Source organism: Hyla sarda, chromosome 6 (genome assembly GCF_029499605.1).
Source record: "Hyla sarda isolate aHylSar1 chromosome 6, aHylSar1.hap1, whole genome shotgun sequence".
Lineage (NCBI taxonomy): Eukaryota > Metazoa > Chordata > Amphibia > Anura > Hylidae > Hyla > Hyla sarda.
This window is the reverse complement of record NC_079194.1, coordinates 285,360,369-285,382,200: the sequence shown is the minus strand read 5'-3', so window position 1 is coordinate 285,382,200 and position 21,832 is coordinate 285,360,369. Positions and strand designations below refer to the sequence as shown.

Genomic DNA, 21,832 nt, shown 5'->3' with positions numbered 1-21,832 from the left:
CATTTATAATGCCCCCTGTGCCCCCCTTTACATTTATAATGCCCCCTGTGCCCCTCTTTACATATCTAATGCCTCCTGTGCCCCCCTTTACATTTATAATGCCCCCTGTGCCCCCTTTACATTTATAATGCCCCCTGTGCCCCCCTTTACATTTATAATGCCCCCTGTGCCCCTCTTTACATATCTAATGCCTCCTGTGCCCCCCTTTACATTTATAATGCCCCCTATGCCTTCCTTTACATTTATAATACCCCCTGTGCCCCCTTTACATTTATAATGCCTCCTGTGCCCCCCCTTTACATTTATAATGCCCCCTATGCCCCCCTTTACATTTATAATGCCCCCTGTTCCCCCCTTTAAATTTATAACGCACCGTGTCCCTCTTTACATTTATGATACCCGCTGTGCCCCTATTTAAATTGATAATGCCCCCTGTGCCCCTATTTACATTTACTGTAAAATGCCCCCTGTGCCCCCTTTTGACTGGTGGCTGGGGCGGCACCACTATGGGATTATTACTTTGGTTTGTGGTGTCACCAAGCTTGGGGATGTCACCCGGTCCTGTACACACACCCCAACGCCACTGCAGGACAAACACAGATCTTCAGAAGGACATGGTCCCTTGGGTTTTTTTTCCGGCATGCTACTATCGTGCCACTTTGGCTAATGTACAGTGATCCCTTAACTTAAAATGGTCTCAACATACAGTATTTGTAACATAAAATGGCCTTTTCTGGACCATTATAACTTAAAATCAGATTCACCATACAATGCTACGGACAGTCCAGATCTGTGAAATGTCAATCGTTGGAAGAACTGACCAATTAGAATGGGCATTCACTGGTAAAACACCTGTATTACTGAAGTGCATGCACTGACTGGTTGTCTACAGTACAGGGAGGTATTACATGTTCTGTACTCTTTACCCTTATTATTGTAGTGTATGCACTGACTGGTGTCTGGTAGCGCCCCCTACAGTACAGGGAGGTATTACATGTTCTGTACTCTTTACCTGTATTATTGAAGTGTATGCACTGACTGGTGCATGGTAGCGCCCCCTACAGTACAGGGAGGTATTACATGTTCTGTACTCTTTACCTGTATTATTGAAGTGCATGCACTGACTGGCTGTCTGGTAGTGCCCCCTACAGTACAGGGAGGTATTACATGTTCTGTACTCTTTACCTGTATTATTGAAGTATATGCACTGACTGGTGTCTGGTAGCGCCCCCTACAGTACAGGGAGGTATTACATGTTCTGTACTCTTTACCTGTATTATTGAAGTATATGCACTGACTGGTGTCTGGTAGCGCCCCCTACAGTACAGGGAGGTATTACATGTTCTGTACTCTTTACCTGTATTATTGAAGTATATGCACTGACTGGTGTCTGGTAGCGCCCCCTACAGTACAGGGAGGTATTACATGTTCTGTACTCTTTACCTGTATTATTGAAGTGTATGCACTGACTGGTGCCTGAGTAGCGCCCCCTACAGTACAGGGAGGTATTACATGTTCTGTACTCTTTACCTGTATTATTGAAGTGTATGCACTGACTGGTGTCTGGTAGCGCCACCTACAGTACAGGGAGGTATTACATGTTCTGTACTCTTTACCTGTATTATTGAAATGTATGCACTGACTGGTGTCTGGTAGCGCCACCTACAGTACAGGGAGGTATTACATGTTCTGTACTCTTTACCTGTATTACTGAAGTGCATGCACTGACTGGCTGTCTGGTAGTGCCCCCTACAGTACAGGGAGGTATTACATGTTCTGTACTCTTTACCTGTATTATTGAAGTGTATGCACTGACTGGTGTCTGGTAGCGCCCCCTACAGTACAGGAAGGTATTACATGTTCTGTACTCTTTACCTGTATTATTGAAGTGTATGCACTGACTGGTGTCTGGTAGCGCCACCTACAGTACAGGGAGGTATTACATGTTCTGTACTCTTTACCTGTTCCAGGGTTAGCTGCTCCTTTGGACACCAGGTAAGGGCGGCTCCATGACTTTTTTAGGACATTGTGTACTGTACAGGACCCTGAAGAAGCTCCTGTCCTCTACATAGACAGTGATTTACAGCCCCCAGCAGATCTTTATTACTTTTATATGGAAGGATTTGCTTTATCTGTATTAGTTATCTATTTAGTTTTCTTTAATCCTCACTTTTACCTATGTCTTATGTCATTTTGGTGGCTTCAGAACCAAATACCAGATTGCTATAGAGTGAAGGCTCATTTACAGGTATTCTGGGCAGAGATTCGGTATGGAGTGGGCTCTGGCAAAACAAGCCTGCAATAGGACCGTTTGGAAATGCGTTGTCTCCATAGACAACATATTTTCTGAGCGGAATTCTGCTTGGAAAATACGGTGTAGCAGCCTCCTATTATTTTCAATAGAATTCTGCTCCACCATTTACACTACAGAATTTACGCCGTGGTCGGAAATATGTAGTGTGAATGATTTCTTCCTTGGAACCAATTCATATTGTAACTTGAGGGAGCTCTGTATAGGGGGATACGCGTGTAAATTAAATACTTTCGGCATATGGTAGACACTGTGGGAAAAAGGGAACGCTACAATGTAGAGATCATTTTGGGAGGAATGTAGTCATTAGTTGGAGAAGTGATATTCATTAGAAAGAGGGCACTGAGAGTGAAAGGACGGGTCACAAGGTGCTGTAGACACAGTGGGAAGGCAGAGACATCAGGAGGTTAAACTGGAAGGTATGCCGCTCCAAAGAAAGAAATCACAGAGGGGAGGCAGAGACGTGAGGGAAAGACACGTACACCGCGCAGAAAGGCCAGGGCGGATTCATCTAAATGTATGATACTCAATGTGTGTGTGTGTGTGTATATATATATATATATATACATATGTGAATTCAGGTAGAAGACAGACATGGTCGCACATCTACAATCTTGCACAATGATCTAATTGCTTCTCAGCATAATTTCAAAAACTAACAGGTTGTCGCCGCCCAGTGCTACGCCATTTTATGCTAGGGACGTTAGGGACCCACTCTAAATTGGTGGCCTTGACGTGGCGAGTGGGCTTGTACTTCTTGATCAAAACGTATACACTAACAACCTGTTAGTTTTTGAAATTATGCTGAGAAGCAATTAGATCATTACCGTATTTATCAGCGTATAACACGCACTTAAAGTCTATGTGCGTGTTATACGCCGATACACCCCCAGGAAAGGCAGGGGGAGAGAGGCCGTCGCTGCCCGCTTCTCTCCCCCTGCCTTTCCTGGGGTCTAGAGCCCTGCTGCCGGCCCTTCTCTCCCCCTGGCTATCGGCGCCGCTGCCCGTTCTGTCCCCCTGACTATCAGTGCCGGCGCCCCACTGCCGACGCCGATAGCCAGGGGGAGAGAAGCCGCGCCGAGAGCCAGGGGGAGAGAAGGGGCAGCGGCACCCATTGCCGGCGCCGCTGCCCCGTTGCCTCCCCCCATCCCCGGTGGCATAATTACCTGGGTCGGGTCCGCGCTGCTGCAGGCCTCCGGCGTGCGTCCCCTGCGTCGTTGCTATGCACGGCGCGGCGCACTGACGTCATGCGCCGCGCCGTGCAGCGCATAGCAACGACGCAGGGGATGCACACCGGAGGCCTGCAGCAGCGCGGACCCGACCCAGGTAATTATGCCACCGGGGATGGGGGGAGGCAACGGGGCAGCGGTGCCGGCAATGGGTGCCGCTGCCCCTTCTCTCCCCCTGGCTGTCGGCGCCGCTTCTCTCCCCCTGGCTATCGCCGCCGGCAATGGGGCGCCGGCACCGATAGTCAGGAGGAGAGAACGGGCAGCGGCGCCGATAGCCAGGGGGAGAGAAGGGCTGGCAGCAGGGCTCTAGACCCCAGGAAAGGCAGGGGGAGAGAAGCGGGCAGCAACAGCCTCTCTCCCCCTGCCTTTCCTGGGGGTATATCGGGGTATACACGCGCGCACACGCACCCTCATTTTACCATGGATATTTGGGTAAAAAACTTTTTTTACCTAAATATCCTTGGTAAAATGAGGGTGCGTGTTATAGGCCGGTGCGTGGTATACCCCGATAAATATGGTATACAAGATTGTAGATGTGCGACCATGTCTGTCTTCTACCTGAATTCACATATATATATTCTAACCTGAATTCACAATATTCTCCCATTATTTCACTGGCTTTTCCATAAATTGTGCAGCAAACTTTACACAAGCTCTTGGACAACTCTTCTGAATATTCTTCTCACTCCTCTTCAGACATCTTGTGAGGAGCACCTGGTCGGGGCAAATTTATGGTGAAATGGTTGTCTTTCCACTTCCATATTATGGCCCCAACAGGGATCAATGGAGCATTCAGAAGCTTAGAAATGAGCCTATAACCAACCCAACGTTATGTTTTACAACACTTGATCTGGAGACGGCTCTTTGCTTTTACCCATCATGAGATGTGTCTTGTGTGACACCTTGGCAATGAGACCATTTTGTAGCCATCAGTTGGGACCGAACCGGCTGATGTTAATTTGCTAATAAATAATAAAATAATAATAATAATAAAATAATGACAAGGGACGGGATTGCTTTTTAATTACTGATAGATGTCAGCTGTTGTCTTGGCTTTCCATGCCTTTTTGCACCTCCCGTCTTAAGGGTTCAATACTCCCCCCCGTGTCATTTCACATTATTACACATAACTTATTTTCTGAGCTGATGTCTTTTGGTTTCGTTATATGTATGAATTACTTGGGTTAGTGGAAATTTCATGTCAATAGAACCTTTGGAAATATATTTAGTGAGAAAAATGGTGACATGTTCAATTCTGATATCACCTGCTGCAACTAAAATATAGGATAGTTAAATTAACAGCATGTAGAAGAAAGAAAATGACCGGCACTATAAAAAGGAATACAATTGCAGCTCAATGTGTGTGGACCAGGTGTGAATATGAGTAAGGATGAAGAGGTGGGAACCCCAAATGGGACCTACTGCCGGGGCCGAAAACGTCACACTGCCGCTTTGGCTATTACCGGGCGAATCGGGACTTCGCTGCGGCCAGGGATTGGCTGAGTGCAGTATGACTCGCCGACCACCGGCAACCAGGAAGAGGATCTCGGCGGAGACTGGAGTGGGTTACCAGAGGCATCAGGGGAGCGAAGGAAGGTATGTATCAATTTTTTTTTTTTTTACTTCCGGCAGTATGGGGGACAATTTTTCTATTCTGGAGTTCTCCTTTAATATGGCTTTTAATGTTGTAACTAAGCCTTTGTAACCAGGGAAGGTGTCAGTGACCAGGTGACTTGTGGGTGACCTATAGGACCCCTCCAGAGGAGCTAGTTATTTCAGTCAAGAGATGAGTCTGAGGAGCAGTACAGTCAAGACCTGAAAGTGTCTGGTGTCCTGATGGAGACCGAGGCCTAACATCCCAGCCATGCTTCTATCATCATGGAACCCCCTTCAGGTGAAAGTCAAAGCCTGGTAAGCAAACACATGGGAGAAGTCTAGTCAGCCTAGTCAAGTCTGTCAAGTCTAAAGTCAGTGTGGGACTGCATAATTGATTCCAAGTCCACTACAAGTCCCAGCGAGCCTGCAAGTCTCCTAGAGTCACTGGTCACCTCCTTGGGCCTAACTGAGCTGTAAAGACAATGAAATCTGTCTGCCTCAGTAAAGCTGCCCGTAACCTTGTTCCGTAACTTTGCATCGGAGTGATTATTTCCCCCGCGCCTGGCCCAGGAATCAACGGCCATACCTCGGGTGGTGTAGAGGATAACCACGCCCTGGTGTCACGAATATCAAGGGTTAATAACATATGCCCTAAGGGTTACAACATCTGCCCTTTCACACCCTCACCACACTCTCCTATCAGGATTGTTAGGATTCGGCTAGCTGGATGTGGATCCTCTGTGTCAGCGAGGGATTGGCGTGGACTGTGTCGGTGGACCGGTTCTAGGGTTGCTACTGATTTTCACCAGAGCCCGCCGCAAAGCGGGATGGTCTTGCTGCGGCGGTAGCAGCCAGGTCGTATCCACCGGCAACGGCTCAACCTCGCTGACTGCTGAGAAGGCGTGGGACAGAAGGACTAGGCAGAGGCAAGGTCAGACGTAGCAGAAGGTCGGGGCAGGCGGCAAGGTTCGTAGTCAATGAGGATAGCAGAAGATCTGGAACACAGGCTTTGGACAACACTAAACGCTTTCTCTGGCACAAGGCAACAAGATCCGGCGAGGAAGTGCAGGGGAAGTGACAATATGGACAGGGAGCAGGTGGAAGCTAATTAGACTGATTGGGCCAGGCACCAATCACTGGTGCAATGGCCCTTTAAATCTTAGAGAGCTGGCGCGCGCTCGCCCTAGAGAGTGGAGCCGCGCGCGCCAGAACGTGACAGCCGGGGACCGGGACGGGTAAGTGGCTTGGGATGCGATTCGCGAGCGGGCGCGTCCCGCTATGCGAATCGCATCCCCAACGTGAATGTCAGTGCAGCGCTCCCGGTCAGCGGGTCTGACCGGGGTATTGCAGAGAGGAGAACGCCGCGAGCGCTCCGGGGAGGAGCAGGGACCCGGAGCGCTCGGCGTAACAAGGATGTTTAGAAAAATATTTCCGGAGGTTGATTTTATGTTACCTTTTATAGAAATCAAAATTTCAAAAAGAGTCACACAACCTAAAGTTCAAGCCCTTGGACAATAATGTTAGGCAGTCGTTGCTAAGGTGACATCCTTGAGATTAATGACATTTTGAACAATAATCATGCTTCCAAGTTACTCTCTTGCGTTTCCTGATAGGGTTCCGACCCTGTTCTCTTGGGTTTCCTCCTGCCCCTTCTAGTGCGTTTTCTAAAGGGCGTTGACCAGGGTTAGAGAATTTTTTATTTGTATTGCGTGACATAGTGGGATCATCTGAACAGCTTGTCTCAGAATCAGTAGTCCAAAACTCAGAAACTGGTTTCCTTTAAGATTTTCTGTATTGCAACCTACGATTTTTCTTGTCAGGCCTTTGTCGTAGTCTTGCTTGTCGAGCAAGAATTTAACCCTTTTGTTCTCCTTTATTTCCACTTGCGCTACGGTCATCTTTTTTTCTAGTTTTTTATAAAACGCAGTAGCGTTATTTTCACTCACTTTGGTTTTGTACTCTGGTTTTACAGAGATCTGTGGTGACATGTGGTAATGTGCTTTATTTAAAAAAATGATCTCCTTTTTATAGAAATCATGGCTTATTAAAAAAAACACAAAAAAAAATAATACACCACTAGGTGTCCCCATACCATCCAGAACATAATCCTGTCCCGCTGCAGCATCATCTTTGTCCAAGTTGAAGCACAGGCTGAGACAAATTGGGTGTGGGACTATCACTCCTCTGTGCTCACTCCTGTCCTGTTTATCAGACTCAGAGAGGAGAGGGTTAAAGAGCAGCCTGTAGTGATTGGATGAAGAGACACAGCACAGCACAGGAGACTCAGGGAGGAAGTGAATGCATGGTGAGTGAGGACGGACTCAGTGCTTGTCAGGGACAAACCCCTTCCTGAGCAGTGGATGCAGAAGCATTACTTGTAGTTTCTGGGCCCCTAAAAATCTGCAACAGGGCCCCATGTGCCAATTATTATATTGGTCTCTTATGGGGCAGACAGGGCCGTCTTTAATTTTGATTGGATCCTGGGCTAGCAATTTCACACAGTATCCCTGCGAAAATTTTCTGCACTACCAGTCAGATTTTTGGGACCGTCCCTTGCCACAGACACCCGCATTTTCAGCCTGCATCCTGACCGCCTGCCAGCGGTGCCAACAGCCAGCGGCCCCCGGTACCTCGCCACACACCAATTTGGGCGCATCCCAGAGTGCCTGTAATTTTGCACAACTCTATAAGGTGAGCGATATTTCATTCATTCTTTTCCAAATAATTTATTTCTTCCACAAAGGTAACGGCACTATCAGGCACCATCTCTGCATTTTTCTTTTTGCAAATCTATCCGTATACCCTGATAGGGCTCATTATAGAGCAGGGTTCCCTTCTTAGGATCCGCTTTCAATAAGCCAAAATGGAAAGCTCCATTTGAGCCGACCTCGTATTACAAGGACGGTCATTCATTTAGCTGGCCGCATTTTTTCTCTGGTAAAGTCAGCTATTGGCTGGGAGTGGTAGGACGACTCAGGACAAGGCAGGCCATCCGGCCAATATGGGGCCCTTGGTTGTCCCCATTCCTTTTTCTATTGGTAAGAAACTTTGCAGAACTCCTCTCTCCAGGGAACTGCATTGTCACCAAATTAATAGAGGGTGGTACTGACCAAAGGCTCGTGGAAAGTAATCAGAAGTAAACATCAGACCTTTCTATCCAGGGGTAACGGCACTATCAGAAACCATAATTGGAGGCCCATTTTGATATTTGTAATTGTGTAATTTTTTTCTTCTATGTATGCCACTGCCTTGGGTCGACAGGCCTAGTTTCGGATAGGGGTTATCTCTAATGAAACACCCCAATGATTCACATACTGGACGCTATAAACCTACTGTACTATATACAGTGATCCCTGAAAGGGGTACTCCCTTGCAAAACATCTTATCCGCTATCAAAAGGATAGGGGGTTAGATGTCAGATCGATGTTAGTGGAGCTCCTAAGTTGGTGACATCACGCCACGCCCCCTCCATTCATGTCTATGGGAGGGGGCGTGACTGCTAGTACGTAGCCGTCACGCCTCCTCCCATAGACCTGAATGGACAGGGTGCGGCGGCTGTAGTCACCAGTATTCTGGCACAGAGTGAAGTTCGCTCCATGCACGGATGACCGGGGTGCCGCACCGTGATCACGGGGGGCCCCTCCGATCTAACATCTTATCCTTTTGATAGGGGATAAGATGTTTTGCGCCAGAGTACTCCTTTAATTTACAATGGCCTCAACATACAATAGTTTCAACATACAAAGTCTTTTCTGGACCATTGTAATTTGAAACCAGACTCAACATAAAATGTACGGACAGTCCAGATCTGCGAAATGTGTCAATGGCTGGAAGATCTGACCAATCAGAATGGGCATTTTACTGGTAAAAACCCTGTATTACTGAAGCGTATGCACTGAGTTGTGTCTGGTAGCGCCCCCTACAGTACAAGGAGGTATTACATGTTTTGTACTCTTTACCTGTGCCAGGGTTAGCTGCTCCTTTGGACACCAGGACTTTTTTAGGACACTGTGCACTGTACAGGACCCTGAAGAAGCTCCTGTCCTCTACATAGACAGTGATTACAGCTCCCAGCAGATCTTTCTTACTTTTATATGTAAGGACTTGGTTTATCTGTATTAGTTATATACTTATTTTTCTTTAATCCTCACTTTTTCCTGTTTTTGGATGTCTTTTTGGGCCTTTAGAACCAATTACCAGGTTTCCATAGATTTATGGGTTCTACATACAGTGGTCCCTCAACATACAATGGTAATTCGTTCCAAATGAACCATCGTTAGTTGAGGGATCCGTGCAATGAAAAGAATAGGAAGTTATACTCACCTGTCCCCGCCGCTCCGGACCATCACCGCTGCCCTGGATGTCGCCCTCCATCACTGTCGCCGCGTCCCCGGGGTGTCCCCGCCGCTTCGGACTGTCTCTGCTGCCTGGGATCATCTCTCTCCATCGCCATCATCACGTCGCTGCGCACACCGCTCCTATTGGATGACGGGACGGCGTGCGCCGCAACGACGACGAAGGAGAGCGACAGCCATGCAGGGGATCCCGAAGAGGACGCTCCGGAGCCCCGTGGACAGGTAAGTGATCATCACTGGACCACATGGGGCACCGTAAACGGCTATCCGGTGGCAGCTGAAACAGTCTGCGCTGCCGGATAGCCGTTTATGCGATGGCCCCGACATACAAAAGCATCGCATGTTGAAATGATCTTATGTCGGGGCCATCGTAGGTCGGGGGATCACTGTACAATGGTCGTCCTTGAACCGATTAATATTGTAACTTGAGGGACCACTGTAGAAGAGATTTTTTTCCCCTCTCCGTGATTATGGGGCCCCCATACTTGTGATATTTTAGGAGGTTCAGTATCGTATAGTATCATACAGAACGTTCTGTAAATCTTCTGTGTCACACACTAGTGAAGGAGCTGAGGTCAGGTCCACAGGTTGGTGTGAGATGTGGGGGGGCAATTTAGGCATTCCGGGAACCAGGAGAAAGAGGGTGGGAGCTGCCAGATCTAACTGGTTCCAGCTGCCTGCTACTTATAAAGAGTGGGTGACAGTAAGGGGCAGATGGACACAAGAGATTGAGGCCACACACAGTGACGATGCCACCCCTCATGAACAGCGCCAGCCTGGAACTCAACACCACTTACTTCAAGCAGAGAAAACGCCTTGGTAAGTGCATGGCAAATAGACATTGGGCATTACTGGATTAGAAAATACAGTCGTATTTTATTTTATTTTTTTATTAATGTTTTTATGTTTTTTTTTATGTTTAGGTTATGTTTGTTTTCACACTTTATTTTAGTGTTTTCCAAACAGTGCGTCTCCAGCTGTTGCAAAACTACAAATCCCAGCATGCCCGAACAGCCGAAGGCTGTTCGGGCATGCTGGGAGTTGTAGTTTTGCAACAGCTGGAGACACCTTGGTTGGGAAACACTGGCAAAAATAGGAGGGATAATTAGGACCAGAAAGAACCTTGAGAATTGTAGTTTTGCAACAGCTGGAGGAACCCTGGTTGGGAAACACTGGCAAAAAGAGGAGGGATAATTAGGACCAGAAAGAACCTTGGGAGTTGTAGTTTTGCAACAGCTGGAGGAACCCTGGTTGGGAAACACTCGCAAAAAGAGGAGGGATAATTAGGACCAGAAAGAACCTTGGGAATTGTAGTTTTGCAGCAGCTGGAGGAACCCTGGTTGGGAAACACTGGCAAAAAGAGGAGGGATAATTAGGACCAGAAAGAACCTTGGGAGTTGTAGTTTTGCAACAGCTGGAGACACCTTGGTTAGGAAACACTGGCAAAAAGAGGAGGGATAATTAGGACCAGAAAGAACCTTGGGAGTTGTAGTTTTGCAACAGCTGGAGGAACCCTGGTTCGGAAACACTGGCAAAAAGAGGAGGGATAATTAGGACCAGAAAGAACCTTGGGAGTTGTAGTTTTGTAACAGCTGGAGATACCCTGGTTGGGAAACACTGGCAAAAAGAGGAGGGAGAATTAGGACCAGAAAGAACCTTGGGAGTTGTAGTTTTGCAACAGCTGGAGACACCTTGGTTGGGAAACACTGGCAAAAAGAGGAGGGATAATTAGGACCAGAAAGAACCTTGGGAATTGTAGTTTTGCAACAGCTGGAGGAACCCTGGTTGGGAAACACTGGCAAAAAGAGGAGGGATAATTAGGACCAGAAAGAACCTTGGGAGTTGTAGTTTTGCAGCAGCTGGAGGAACCCTGGTTGGGAAACACTGGCAAAAAGAGGAGGGATAATTAGGACCAGAAAGAACCTTGGGAGTTGTAGTTTTGCAACAGCTGGAGATACCTTGGTTGGGAAGCACTGGCAAAAAGAGGAGGGATAATTAGGACCAGAAAGAACCTTGGGAGTTGTAGTTTTGTAACAGCAGGAGACACCCTGGTTGGGAAACACTGGCAAAAAGAGGAGGGATAATTAGGACCAGAAAGAACCTTGGGAATTGTAGTTTTGCAACAGCTGGAGACACCTTGGTTGGGAAACACTGGCAAAAAGAGGAGGGATAATTAGGACCAGAAAGAACCTTGGGAATTGTAGTTTTGCAACAGCTGGAGGAACCCTGGTTGGGAAACACTGGCAAAAAGAGGAGGGATAATTAGGACCAGAAAGAACCTTGGGAGTTGTAGTTTTGCAGCAGCTGGAGGAACCCTGGTTGGGAAACACTGGCAAAAAGAGGAGGGAGAATTAGGACCAGAAAGAACCTTGGGAGTTGTAGTTTTGCAACAGCTGGAGACACCTTGGTTGGGAAACACTGGCAAAAAGAGGAGGGATAATTAGGACCAGAAAGAACCTTGGGAGTTGTAGTTTTGTAACAGCAGGAGACACCCTGGTTGGGAAACACTGGCAAAAAGAGGAGGGATAATTAGGACCAGAAAGAACCTTGGGAATTGTAGTTTTGCAACAGCTGGAGACACCTTGGTTGGGAAACACTGGCAAAAAAAGGAGGGATAATTAGGACCAGAAAGAACCTTGGGAGTTGTAGTTTTGCAGCAGCTGGAGGAACCCTGGTTGGGAAACACTGGCAAAAAGAGGAGGGATAATTAGGACCAGAAAGAACTTTGGGGAAAGATTTATCCGAACCTGTGCAGAGAAAAAGTTGCCCTGTTGCCCATAGCAACTAATAAGGTTGTTTGTTTGTTTGTTTCTTTTTTTTTCTTTTCTTTTTTTTAAAAGGCCTCAAAAAAAATTAAAGAAGCGATCTGATTGGTCAACTTTTTCTCTACACAGGTTTTGATAAATCTCCCCCAGTGTCAGAAAGAGCTGTGCTTTTAACCAACTTAAAGGGGTACTCCGGTGGAAAACTTTTTTTTTTTTTTTTTAAATCAACTGGTGCCAGAAAGTTAAACAGATTCGTAAATTATTTCTATAAAAAAAATCGTAATCCTTTTTCAGTAACTTTCTGGCACCAGTTGATTTAAAAAAAAAAAAAAAAAAAAAGGTTTCTACCAGAGTACCCCTTTAAATGGGTAGTCTGGAGGAAAATACCCGAGCACTCGGATCTCTCCAGCTGACCCAGAGAAATGGATGGAGCGAGCGTGTGCCATCTGTAGCACACACTCCTCTCAGAGAGCCAGGGCGCCGGGCAGGAAATTGTGGGGGTACGACCGCTGGGAGACCCCCGCGATCAGACACTTATCCTGTGGACAGGGGGATATGTTTTTTTCTTTCAGACTACCCCTTCAAGATGATCATATCAGGCTATATGTCCACTTCTTGTTTCTTTTTTTGGCCTTTTTTATTTTTTTTTACCTAAAAAAAAAAATAAAACACAAAAAACTGCCCTGTCATTTTGCACTCCCAAAATGCACTTTGTATGTCATTTATTTATTTTTTAATTTGTGTATTTTTTAGCATGTGATTCTGAATGGGGGGGGGGGTAATAAAACAGAGAAAACAGCAATGCTAAACCCGCATGACATTTTTGATGGCGTTCTTTTTTTCTTTTTTTTTTGCCTGACTTCTATGAAAAAAGAAGCACCAAGATTTTTTTTATAAAAAAAAAAAAAAAACTCCATAGTCTCATCATGCTGAGCTTTTAAAAAGCTACGCAAAAGAAGGTAAAAAAAAACGACAAAGGAAAAAACGGCAAGTGGGTTTGGCGCTTCATAATTTCTTATTGACTTCTAGCTTACATCTGGATGCAGCGTTTGGTTTTTTTTCTGCAAAAAAAGCTGTGCGGCAAATGTGGCGTTTTGTTGGACAAGTAAAAATCTAGCCTTACAAGGGTTTAAAAGGAATAAAAAAGTATCAATCACAGAAATGTGTAACGGTGAACCACATATACATCAATGATAGCCCATGCTTTGTAATGCATTCAAAATACTGCATACCTGTGGTACAAATAATTTTTTTTTTTAAAGGGGTACTCCAGTGGAAATTTTTTTTTTTTTAATCAACTGGTGCCAGAAAGTTAACCAGATTTGTAAATTACTTCTATTAAAAAATCTTAATATTTCCAGTACTTATTAGCTGTTGAATACTACAGAGGAAATTCTTTTCTTTTTGGAACACAGAGCTCTCTGCTGACATCACGAGCACAGTGCTCTCTGCTGACATCTCTGTCCATTTTAAGAACTGTCCAGAGTAGGAGAAAATTCCCATAGAAAATCCCCATACCAAAAAGAAAAGAATTTCCTCTGCAGTGTTCAGCAGCTAATAAGTACTGAAAGGATTAAGATTTTTTAATAGAAGTCATTTACAAATTTGTTTAACTTTCTGGCACTAGTTGATTTAAATAATAAAAAAAAGGTTTTCCACTGGAGTACTCTTAAAGGGGTACTCTGCCCCTAGACATCTTATCCCCTATCCAAAGGATAGGGGATAAGATGTCAGATCGCCGCGGTGCCGCTGCTGGGGAGCCCCGGGATCCCCGCTGCGGCACTGCGCTATCATTACAGCACAGAGCGAGTTTGCTCTGTGCGTAATGATGGGCGATACAGGGGACGGAGCCGCGTGACGTCATGGCTCCGCCCCTCGTGACATCACGGCCCGTCCCCTTAATGCAAGTCTATGGCAGGGGGCGTGACGACCGCCGCGCCCCCTCCCATAGACTTGCATTGAAAGGGGCAGGCCGGGACGTCACGAGGGGCGGAGCCGTGACGTAACGATGCTCCGGCCCCTGTATTGCGCGTCATTACGCGCAGAGCGAACTCGCTCTGTGCAGTAATGATAGTGGGGTGCCGCAGCGGGGATCCCGGGGCTCCCCAGCAGCGGCACCGCGGCGATCTGACATCTTATCCCCTATCCTTTGGATAGGGGATAAGATGTCTAGGGGCGGAGTACCCCTTTAAGGTGCCCTATTAGGGTCTATTTATACAGCAGAATTTCTACCTCAAAATAAAACCTATAGACTTCTATGGGATTCCGCATTCCCATTCACACTTCTGAATCCTATTCCCGCCACCTGTGGGTCACCTGGCCACCCGGTGCTCTCTGGGTAACAAACATATGACTTAAACATGTGACAAACATTATCATGTGACTAACAATCATGTGACCGACGTCAAAGGTCCTTTACACTTAATATACAACCTATTCTCATTATGGAGCAACACTGCAGGAGAGCCCTGAGGATGTACAGGGACTCCACCTGACAGGACTGTAGGAGGATATCCTGTACTGGGACACCACATATCATAAAGGATTACATTGCTCCGTATCAGTGTCGGTGAGGCTGCCATGATTTACACTTTTCATTTGTAGGATGTAAAATGAATAAGATTTACAAGCTGTTTATTTTTTGTTATTTTTTTCTTCTTTTTTGTAGATAGTCGCATTCATGAAGTTAATAGAGTGAAGAGCAGATACCCCTGCAAGATACCGGTAAGATATGGGGGTTTATACAGTTTGATACGTAACCTGTCATTGGTTTCATGATCACCAAACCACAGCCAGCATGAAACATGGACAGGCTCCCTTTAGGGCAGAGCTTTCCAAACTTTTCATGTTGGCGACACCTTTCTTAGACATTTATAGTTTGGTGACAAACTCCTGGCAATATCGCCAAACGCACAATGTGATACCAGTATCAGCATTCTAAATGTGGCCTCTACCACCCTGTGCCATTTTATCAAACCCCTTCATCACCCCCCTGAGCCATTTGTTTCCCCTTTTTTCACTCCCTGTGCAATTTCATCATCCCCCCCCTTCATCACCCTCCTGTGCCATTTCATCACCCCCCCTTCATCACCCTCCTGTGCCATTTCATCCCCCCTTCATCACCCTCCTTTGCCATTTCATCCCCCCTTCATCACCCTCCTGTGCCATTTCATCCCCCCTTCATCACCCTCCTGTGCCATTTCATCCCCCCCTTCATCACAGTCCTGTGCCATATAACACCTGTGTATAGCATTTCATATTCCCTTATTGGCTCCTAGCTAAGATTACCGCAAAAACACTCTGTCTGTTTTCACCCTTACTGCATGTCTAAATTACTCCCTTTTCTCCGGGGCCCCACTACATTACGGTACTTAAAATGATTTTAAATGTAAAAAAAAAAAAAGTCCTCCGAACTCTTGCTCTTCAGCTCCTCCACTTTTTACCATTTCTTCCTGTTTCCAGTGAAGTTGCGACTCTGCGGGATCTGCTGCAATCAGCCAATCACTTGCTTAGATGGGTTCCCACTGTGGCCAGTGATTGGTTTAGTGCAGTGTTTCCCAACCAGGGTGCCTCCAGCTGTTGCAAAACTACAATTCCAGTAGGGGTATTCCAGGAAAAAACTTTTTTTTTTTTTTTTTAGATCAACTGGCTCCAGAAAGTTTAAACAGATTTGTAAATGACTTCAATTAAAAAATCTTAATCCTTTCAGTACTTATGAGCTTCTGAAGTTAAGGTTGTTCTTTTCTGTCTAAGTGCTCTCTGATGACACGTGTCTTGGGAACCGCCCAGTTTAGAAGCAAATCCCCATAGCAAACCTCTTCTAAACTGGGCGGTACCCGAGACAGGTGTCATCAGAGAGCACTCAGACAGAAAAGAACAACCTTAACTTCAGAAGCTCATAAGTACTGAAAGGATTAAGATTTTTTAATTGAAGTAATTTACAAATCTGTTTAACTTTCTGGAGCCAGTTGAGATATATATATATATATATATATATATATATATATATATATATATATAAGTTTTTTCCTGGATAACCCCTTTAAGCACAATGCTTATGATAATTTCATAGGATGGTACATAGAAAAGTATAGTTATTTTACATTCTTTTTTGTTCAGGTTATAGTAGAGAGAAGTCATCGGGAAAAACTGCTACCTCCACTTCAGAAGATCAAGTTCCTTGTACCCCCGGAAATCACAATGGGGCAATTTGTCAGTATGATAAGGTACGAGGATGAAAGTACATACAACACATTCAGAAGGTTTCACTATCTTTCTGTTACAAGTATAGGGGTTACTGACTATCAAATGTGAACACCGAAAAAAGAACTATAGCAGTAACACAAAAATCATAGGAAAAATAGAAACTTTATTGTCAATTTCATACATAAAAAAGGAATGAGCACAAAGTGGTATAGACAAAAAAGAATTGTAAATCTAGATCTATGCCCTAAGCATCAGCATGTAGATAGCATCACTAGTCAGACCAAACATACAGGTATATAGGAAATGAGAATCTATACATAAATATATGCAGGCAAATAATGGAATATAGTTACCAGTGCAGAGCCATATACCACAAGCACTAACCCCAACGTACGTTTCGCACTGAATGTGCTTCGTCAGGGGGCGTGAACGCCCCCTGACGAAGCACATTCAGCGCGAAACGTACGTTGGGGTGAGTGCTTATTATGTTGCACATTCTGTTATGTTGCAGCCTTGTCCTGAATTAAAAAAAAATAATAAGTTACCCCCCCCCCCCCTATTATTCTGCACTTATTACCCCATAATGTTGAAGGGAAAACAGAATTTTAGAGATCTTTGCTAATTTACTGAACAGGGAAAACTAAAATTTTGCAGGGACATAAGTATTCAGACCCTTTACTCAGGACTTAGGGGCCACAACTGGATATGGGGATTTTCTGCCATTCTGCTCTGCAGATCCTCTCAAGCTCTGTCATGTTGGACGGTGAACCGTCGGTGGAAGACATTCTCAGGTCTCTTCAAAGTTATTATATATTGGGTTTAAGTCAGGGCTCAGGACATTCACAGAGTTGTTGTCTGAGGTCCAGAGCTTGATGCTGCCCCCACCATACTTGAAGGGGTTATTCACCATAAGGGGATTATAATACAGTGACCCCCCGACCTACGATGGCCCCGACATATGATGAAATCGACATACGATGGCCTCTCAGAGGCCATCGCATGTCGATGTCAGCATCGACATATGATGCTTTTTTATGTCGGGGCCATCGCATTAAGTGCTATCCGACAGCGCCAAATGCTTAAGCTGTTGCCGGATAGCAGCTTAATGTTCCCTGTGTGGTGCGGTGAGTATTACTTACCCCTCCACGATGCTCTGGGGTGCCCTCCGGGTCTTCCGGTGTCTTCTCGGCCCTCTCCGATGACGTCAATACGCTGCTGCGCACGTCATCCAATAGGAATGGCGTACGCAGCGGCGTAATGATGTCGCTACGCAGGCCCAGTAAGGCCTTGCGGAAGACAGAGGAGGACCGGTGAAGACAGAAGAGGACCGGAGAAGACAGCGGAGAGCCCAGCGGAGGCCCGGGGTCACCATCGGGAGCGGCGGGAACAGGTGAGTACAGCTTCCTATACTTTACATTGCACGAATCCCTCAACATACGATGGATTCGACAAACGATGGCTCGTTTGGAACAAATTACCATCGTATGTTGAGGGACCACTGTACATACCTGCCAGGCTATCTGGTTATTTCCTGTTGGAGTTGGTCTCTTAAACTACACATCCCATAGTTCCATGCTTCTAAGGCCCCTTTCACACTATAAAAATACTTCCGTTATGAACGCCCGTTATGAAGCCTGGAAATCTGCAGTTATACAGCCGGTACAAAATCACTAACGGTCGTTACAAAATCCCATTATAGTCTATGGGATTTTTCTAATAGCCGTTTTAACCCGTTTATTAATAACGGGCGATAATAACAGGAAGATTAGTCCATGTACTATTTCTCCTGTTCATTTGCCCGTTTCCAAAATAATGGCGATAATAGGCGATAACGGGTAAAAACGGCTATTCGAAAAATCCCATAGACTTTTTATAACGGGCGTTCATAACGGAAGTATTTTTATAGTGTGAAAGGCGCCTAAGTGTGAAGTTACATTCCTCCCTCTCATACACATCAGCCACCCCACCCATTGCAGCACAAATAAGCTCTAAAGATCAGTGTTTTCTAATCAGGGTGCCTACAGCTGTTGCAAAATGATTTATCTGTCGCTCCACCCATGGAAGCAGGACTGGCTCCCTTTGCACAACTGACTAGTGATGTCAGGTCTCGGCCGCATTGCAACCTGGGAAATCCCGAGACAACAGTAATGTTGTATGATGTTTAAATAAATATTGGGGCGAAAATAACATAAGAATTGTGAGAAAACCGTCACACACAGATACAGACACTATATTATGAACTACACTAACTTTACAGCCCCTGTAACATAGTCAAATAAAAAAAAAAAATCATGGAATACCCCTTTAACTGTAGGGATGGTATTGGGCAGGTGATGGGCAGTGCCTGGTTTCCCCCAGACATGATTCTGCCCCCACCATGATCACTGTAGGGATGGTATTGGGCAGGTGATGGGCAGTGCCTGGTTTCCCCCAGACATGATTCTGCCCCCACCATGATCACTGTAGGGATGGTATTGGGCAGGTGATGGGCAGTGCCTGGTTTCCCCCAGACATGATTCTGCCCCCACCATGATCACTGTAGGGATGGTATTGGGCAGGTGATGGGCAGTGCCTGGTTTCCCCCAGACATGATTCTGCCCCCACCATGATCACTGTAGGGATGGTATTGGGCAGGTGATGGGCAGTACCTGGTTTCCTCCAGACATGATGCTGCCCCCACCATGATCACTGTAGGGATGGTATTGGGCAGGTGATGGGCAGTGCCTGGTTTCCTCCAGACATGATGCTGCCCCCACCATGATCACTGTAAGGATGGCATTGGGCAGGTGATGGGCAGTGCCTGGTTTCCTCCAGACATGATGCTGCCCCCACCATGATCACTGTAGGGATGGTATTGGGCAGGTGATGGGCAGTGCCTGGTTTCCTCCAGACATGATGCTGCCCCCACCATGATCACTGTAGGGATGGTATTGGGCAGGTGGTGGGCAGTACCTGCTTTCCCCCAGACATGATGCTGCCCCCACCATGATCACTGTAGGGATGGTATTGGGCAGGTGATGGGCAGTGCCTGGTTTCCTCCAGACATGATGCTGCCCCCACCATGATCACTGTAGGGATGGTATTGGGCAGGTGATGGGCAGTGCCTGGTTTCCTCCAGACATGATGCTGCCCCCACCATGATCACTGTAGGGATGGTATTGGGCAGGTGATGGGCAGTGCCTGGTTTCCTCCAGACATGATGCTGCCCCCACCATGATCACTGTAGGGATGGTATTGGGCAGGTGATGGGCAGTGCCTGGTTTCCTCCAGACATGATGCTAAGAAATAAGGTCAAAAAGTTCAATTTTGGATTCATCACCATAGACAATCTTGTTGTTGTTGTTGTTTTTTCTTTTTCTTTTACTGAGTAGAGACTTTTTCCTGTCCAGTCTGCCATAAAGCCCAGATTGGTGGAGGCTGCACTCATGGTTGACCTTCTGGAAATGTCGCCTATCTGCACACAGAATCATTGGCGCTCAGCTAGAGTGACCATTGGGGAGATTTATCAAACACTGGGTAGAGAAAAATTTGACCAGTTGCCCATAGCAACCAATCAGATTGTTTTTTTATTTTTCAAAGGCCTTTTTAAAAATTAAAGAAGCAATCTGATTGGTTGCTATGGGCAACTGGTTAACTTACCAAGGCCCTTCTCCCCTAATTACTTAGTCTGGTGGGTGCGGCCAGCTCCAAACCTCTTTCATGTAAGAATTATAGAAGTCAATGTGCTCTTGGGAACTTTCAGTGCAACAGAAATTTTTTTGGTCCCCTTCTTCAGATCGGTGGCTTCACACAATCCTGTCTGAGCTCTACAGGCAATTCTTTCCACCTCATAGCTTGATTTATGCTCTGATATGCATTGTGCAAATCCTGTCCAGTCAGCTGAATGTACCATGGGTGACTCAGATCAAGGTGTAGACACATCTAAAAGATGAGCAAGAAAAACGGTAGCTGAATTTCAAGCATCATAACAAAGGGTCTAAATGCTTATGTCCATGCAAAATTTATTTATATATAATTTATATTTATTTTTTATATATGTGTGTGTGTGTATGTATATATATATATAATTAATTATTATTAATTATTATTTATTTGTATTTATTATTTTTATTATTATTATTATTTATTATAATTATTATTATTTATTATTATTTTTTTATTATTTTTTTTATAATTATTAAAAAAATTATATATATATTTTTTTAAAGTACAAAATGTGAAAAAAGTGAAACGGTCTGATAATATGATAATTCACCCCACCCTGCATTGGTGCTCATAGCCCTTTCTCTCTACACAGGTGCAGACTCTCCTTACCTCCATCACACTCGCTCTGTGTACTGGTCAATGAACGTCAGATGGCAAGTTTATCGCTGACCATTCTGGAAGTCTACACAGAACACCGGGACCAGGACGGCTTTCTCTACGTGACTTACAGGTCACATGAAGTATTCGGCTGAGGACTTCTACATGCACCGTAGATGATACCCTAGATAGACTCAAGGTGTGACCACACAAGAGTTCTGGCTGAGCAGACTCCATGATCTCATAAGCTCTACAGGGACCATAAGAAGGAGCAGCTGTATTTAGGAGAGGAACAAAAATCCTTAAAGGGGTACTCCGCTGCTCAGCGTTTGGAACAAACTGTTCCGAACGCTGGAGCGGGAAGCTCGTGATGTCATAGCCCCACCCCCTCATGACGTCACACCCCGCCCCCTCAATGCAAGTCTAGGGGAGGGGGCGTGACAGCCGTCACGCCCCCTCCCCTGGACTTGCATTGAGGGGGCGGGGCGTGACATCATGAGGGGGTGGGGCTATGACGCCATGAGCTTCCCGCTCCAGCGTTTGGAACAGTTTGTTCCAAACGCTGAGCAGCGGAGTACCCCTTTAAAGGCATGTCAATGGCCAAGATACTGCATACATTTCTTAAGACTAGCTTGATATAAAAAGAGATATTTGTCAAAATATGCTTTTTTATGTATTAGCAAAGTGCATAGTGATCATGTGATGCTGGACAACCACATGATGCCCGACATAATCCTTACAGGCTTTGCATACTCTTCATGATCCTGATCCTACAGTTCTCCCTACAGAGCAGAATAGGTGGGATTCTTTAAGATTTCTTACAGAAAGTGGAAAACCTTTTTGCACTCTTGCAGTACGAAAAAAAAAAAAATTATATATATATATATATATATATATATTCGTTTGATTGATTGTTTTAGAGAGTACCTGTCACTAAACAGAACTTTTAATATATTGTTCCTTATGTAATTATATTTTTGCTATTTGCTATTTACTTGCTGTTAAAATTCTCAACCTTTATATGTTTTAAATGTAAAGGAAAAATGGCCACTAGGTGGCTCTGTTCTG

The 21,832-nt window shown here is 45.5% G+C and overlaps 1 protein-coding gene across 2 annotated transcripts in view; it reads left to right on the top strand.

Moving 5' to 3' along the window:
• The window catches only part of LOC130277175 (microtubule-associated proteins 1A/1B light chain 3C-like), a 61,051-nt gene extending 39,974 nt beyond the window's left edge, over nucleotides 1-21,077 (top strand). Inside the window, exons 1-4 of one of the 2 annotated variants that reach the window (XM_056527569.1) lie at nucleotides 10,080-10,310; nucleotides 14,925-14,980; nucleotides 16,376-16,482; nucleotides 20,760-21,077. In XM_056527569.1, the coding sequence (XP_056383544.1) occupies nucleotides 10,241-10,310; nucleotides 14,925-14,980; nucleotides 16,376-16,482; nucleotides 20,760-20,919 (393 nt within the window). In that variant the 5' untranslated portion in view covers nucleotides 10,080-10,240 and the 3' untranslated portion in view covers nucleotides 20,920-21,077. Of the gene's footprint in view, nucleotides 1-10,079; nucleotides 10,311-14,924; nucleotides 14,981-16,375; nucleotides 16,483-20,759 lie in introns of those variants that run through there. The other variant, XM_056527570.1, reaches the window with a different exon arrangement.
• The last annotated feature ends 755 nt before the right edge of the window (nucleotides 21,078-21,832 follow it).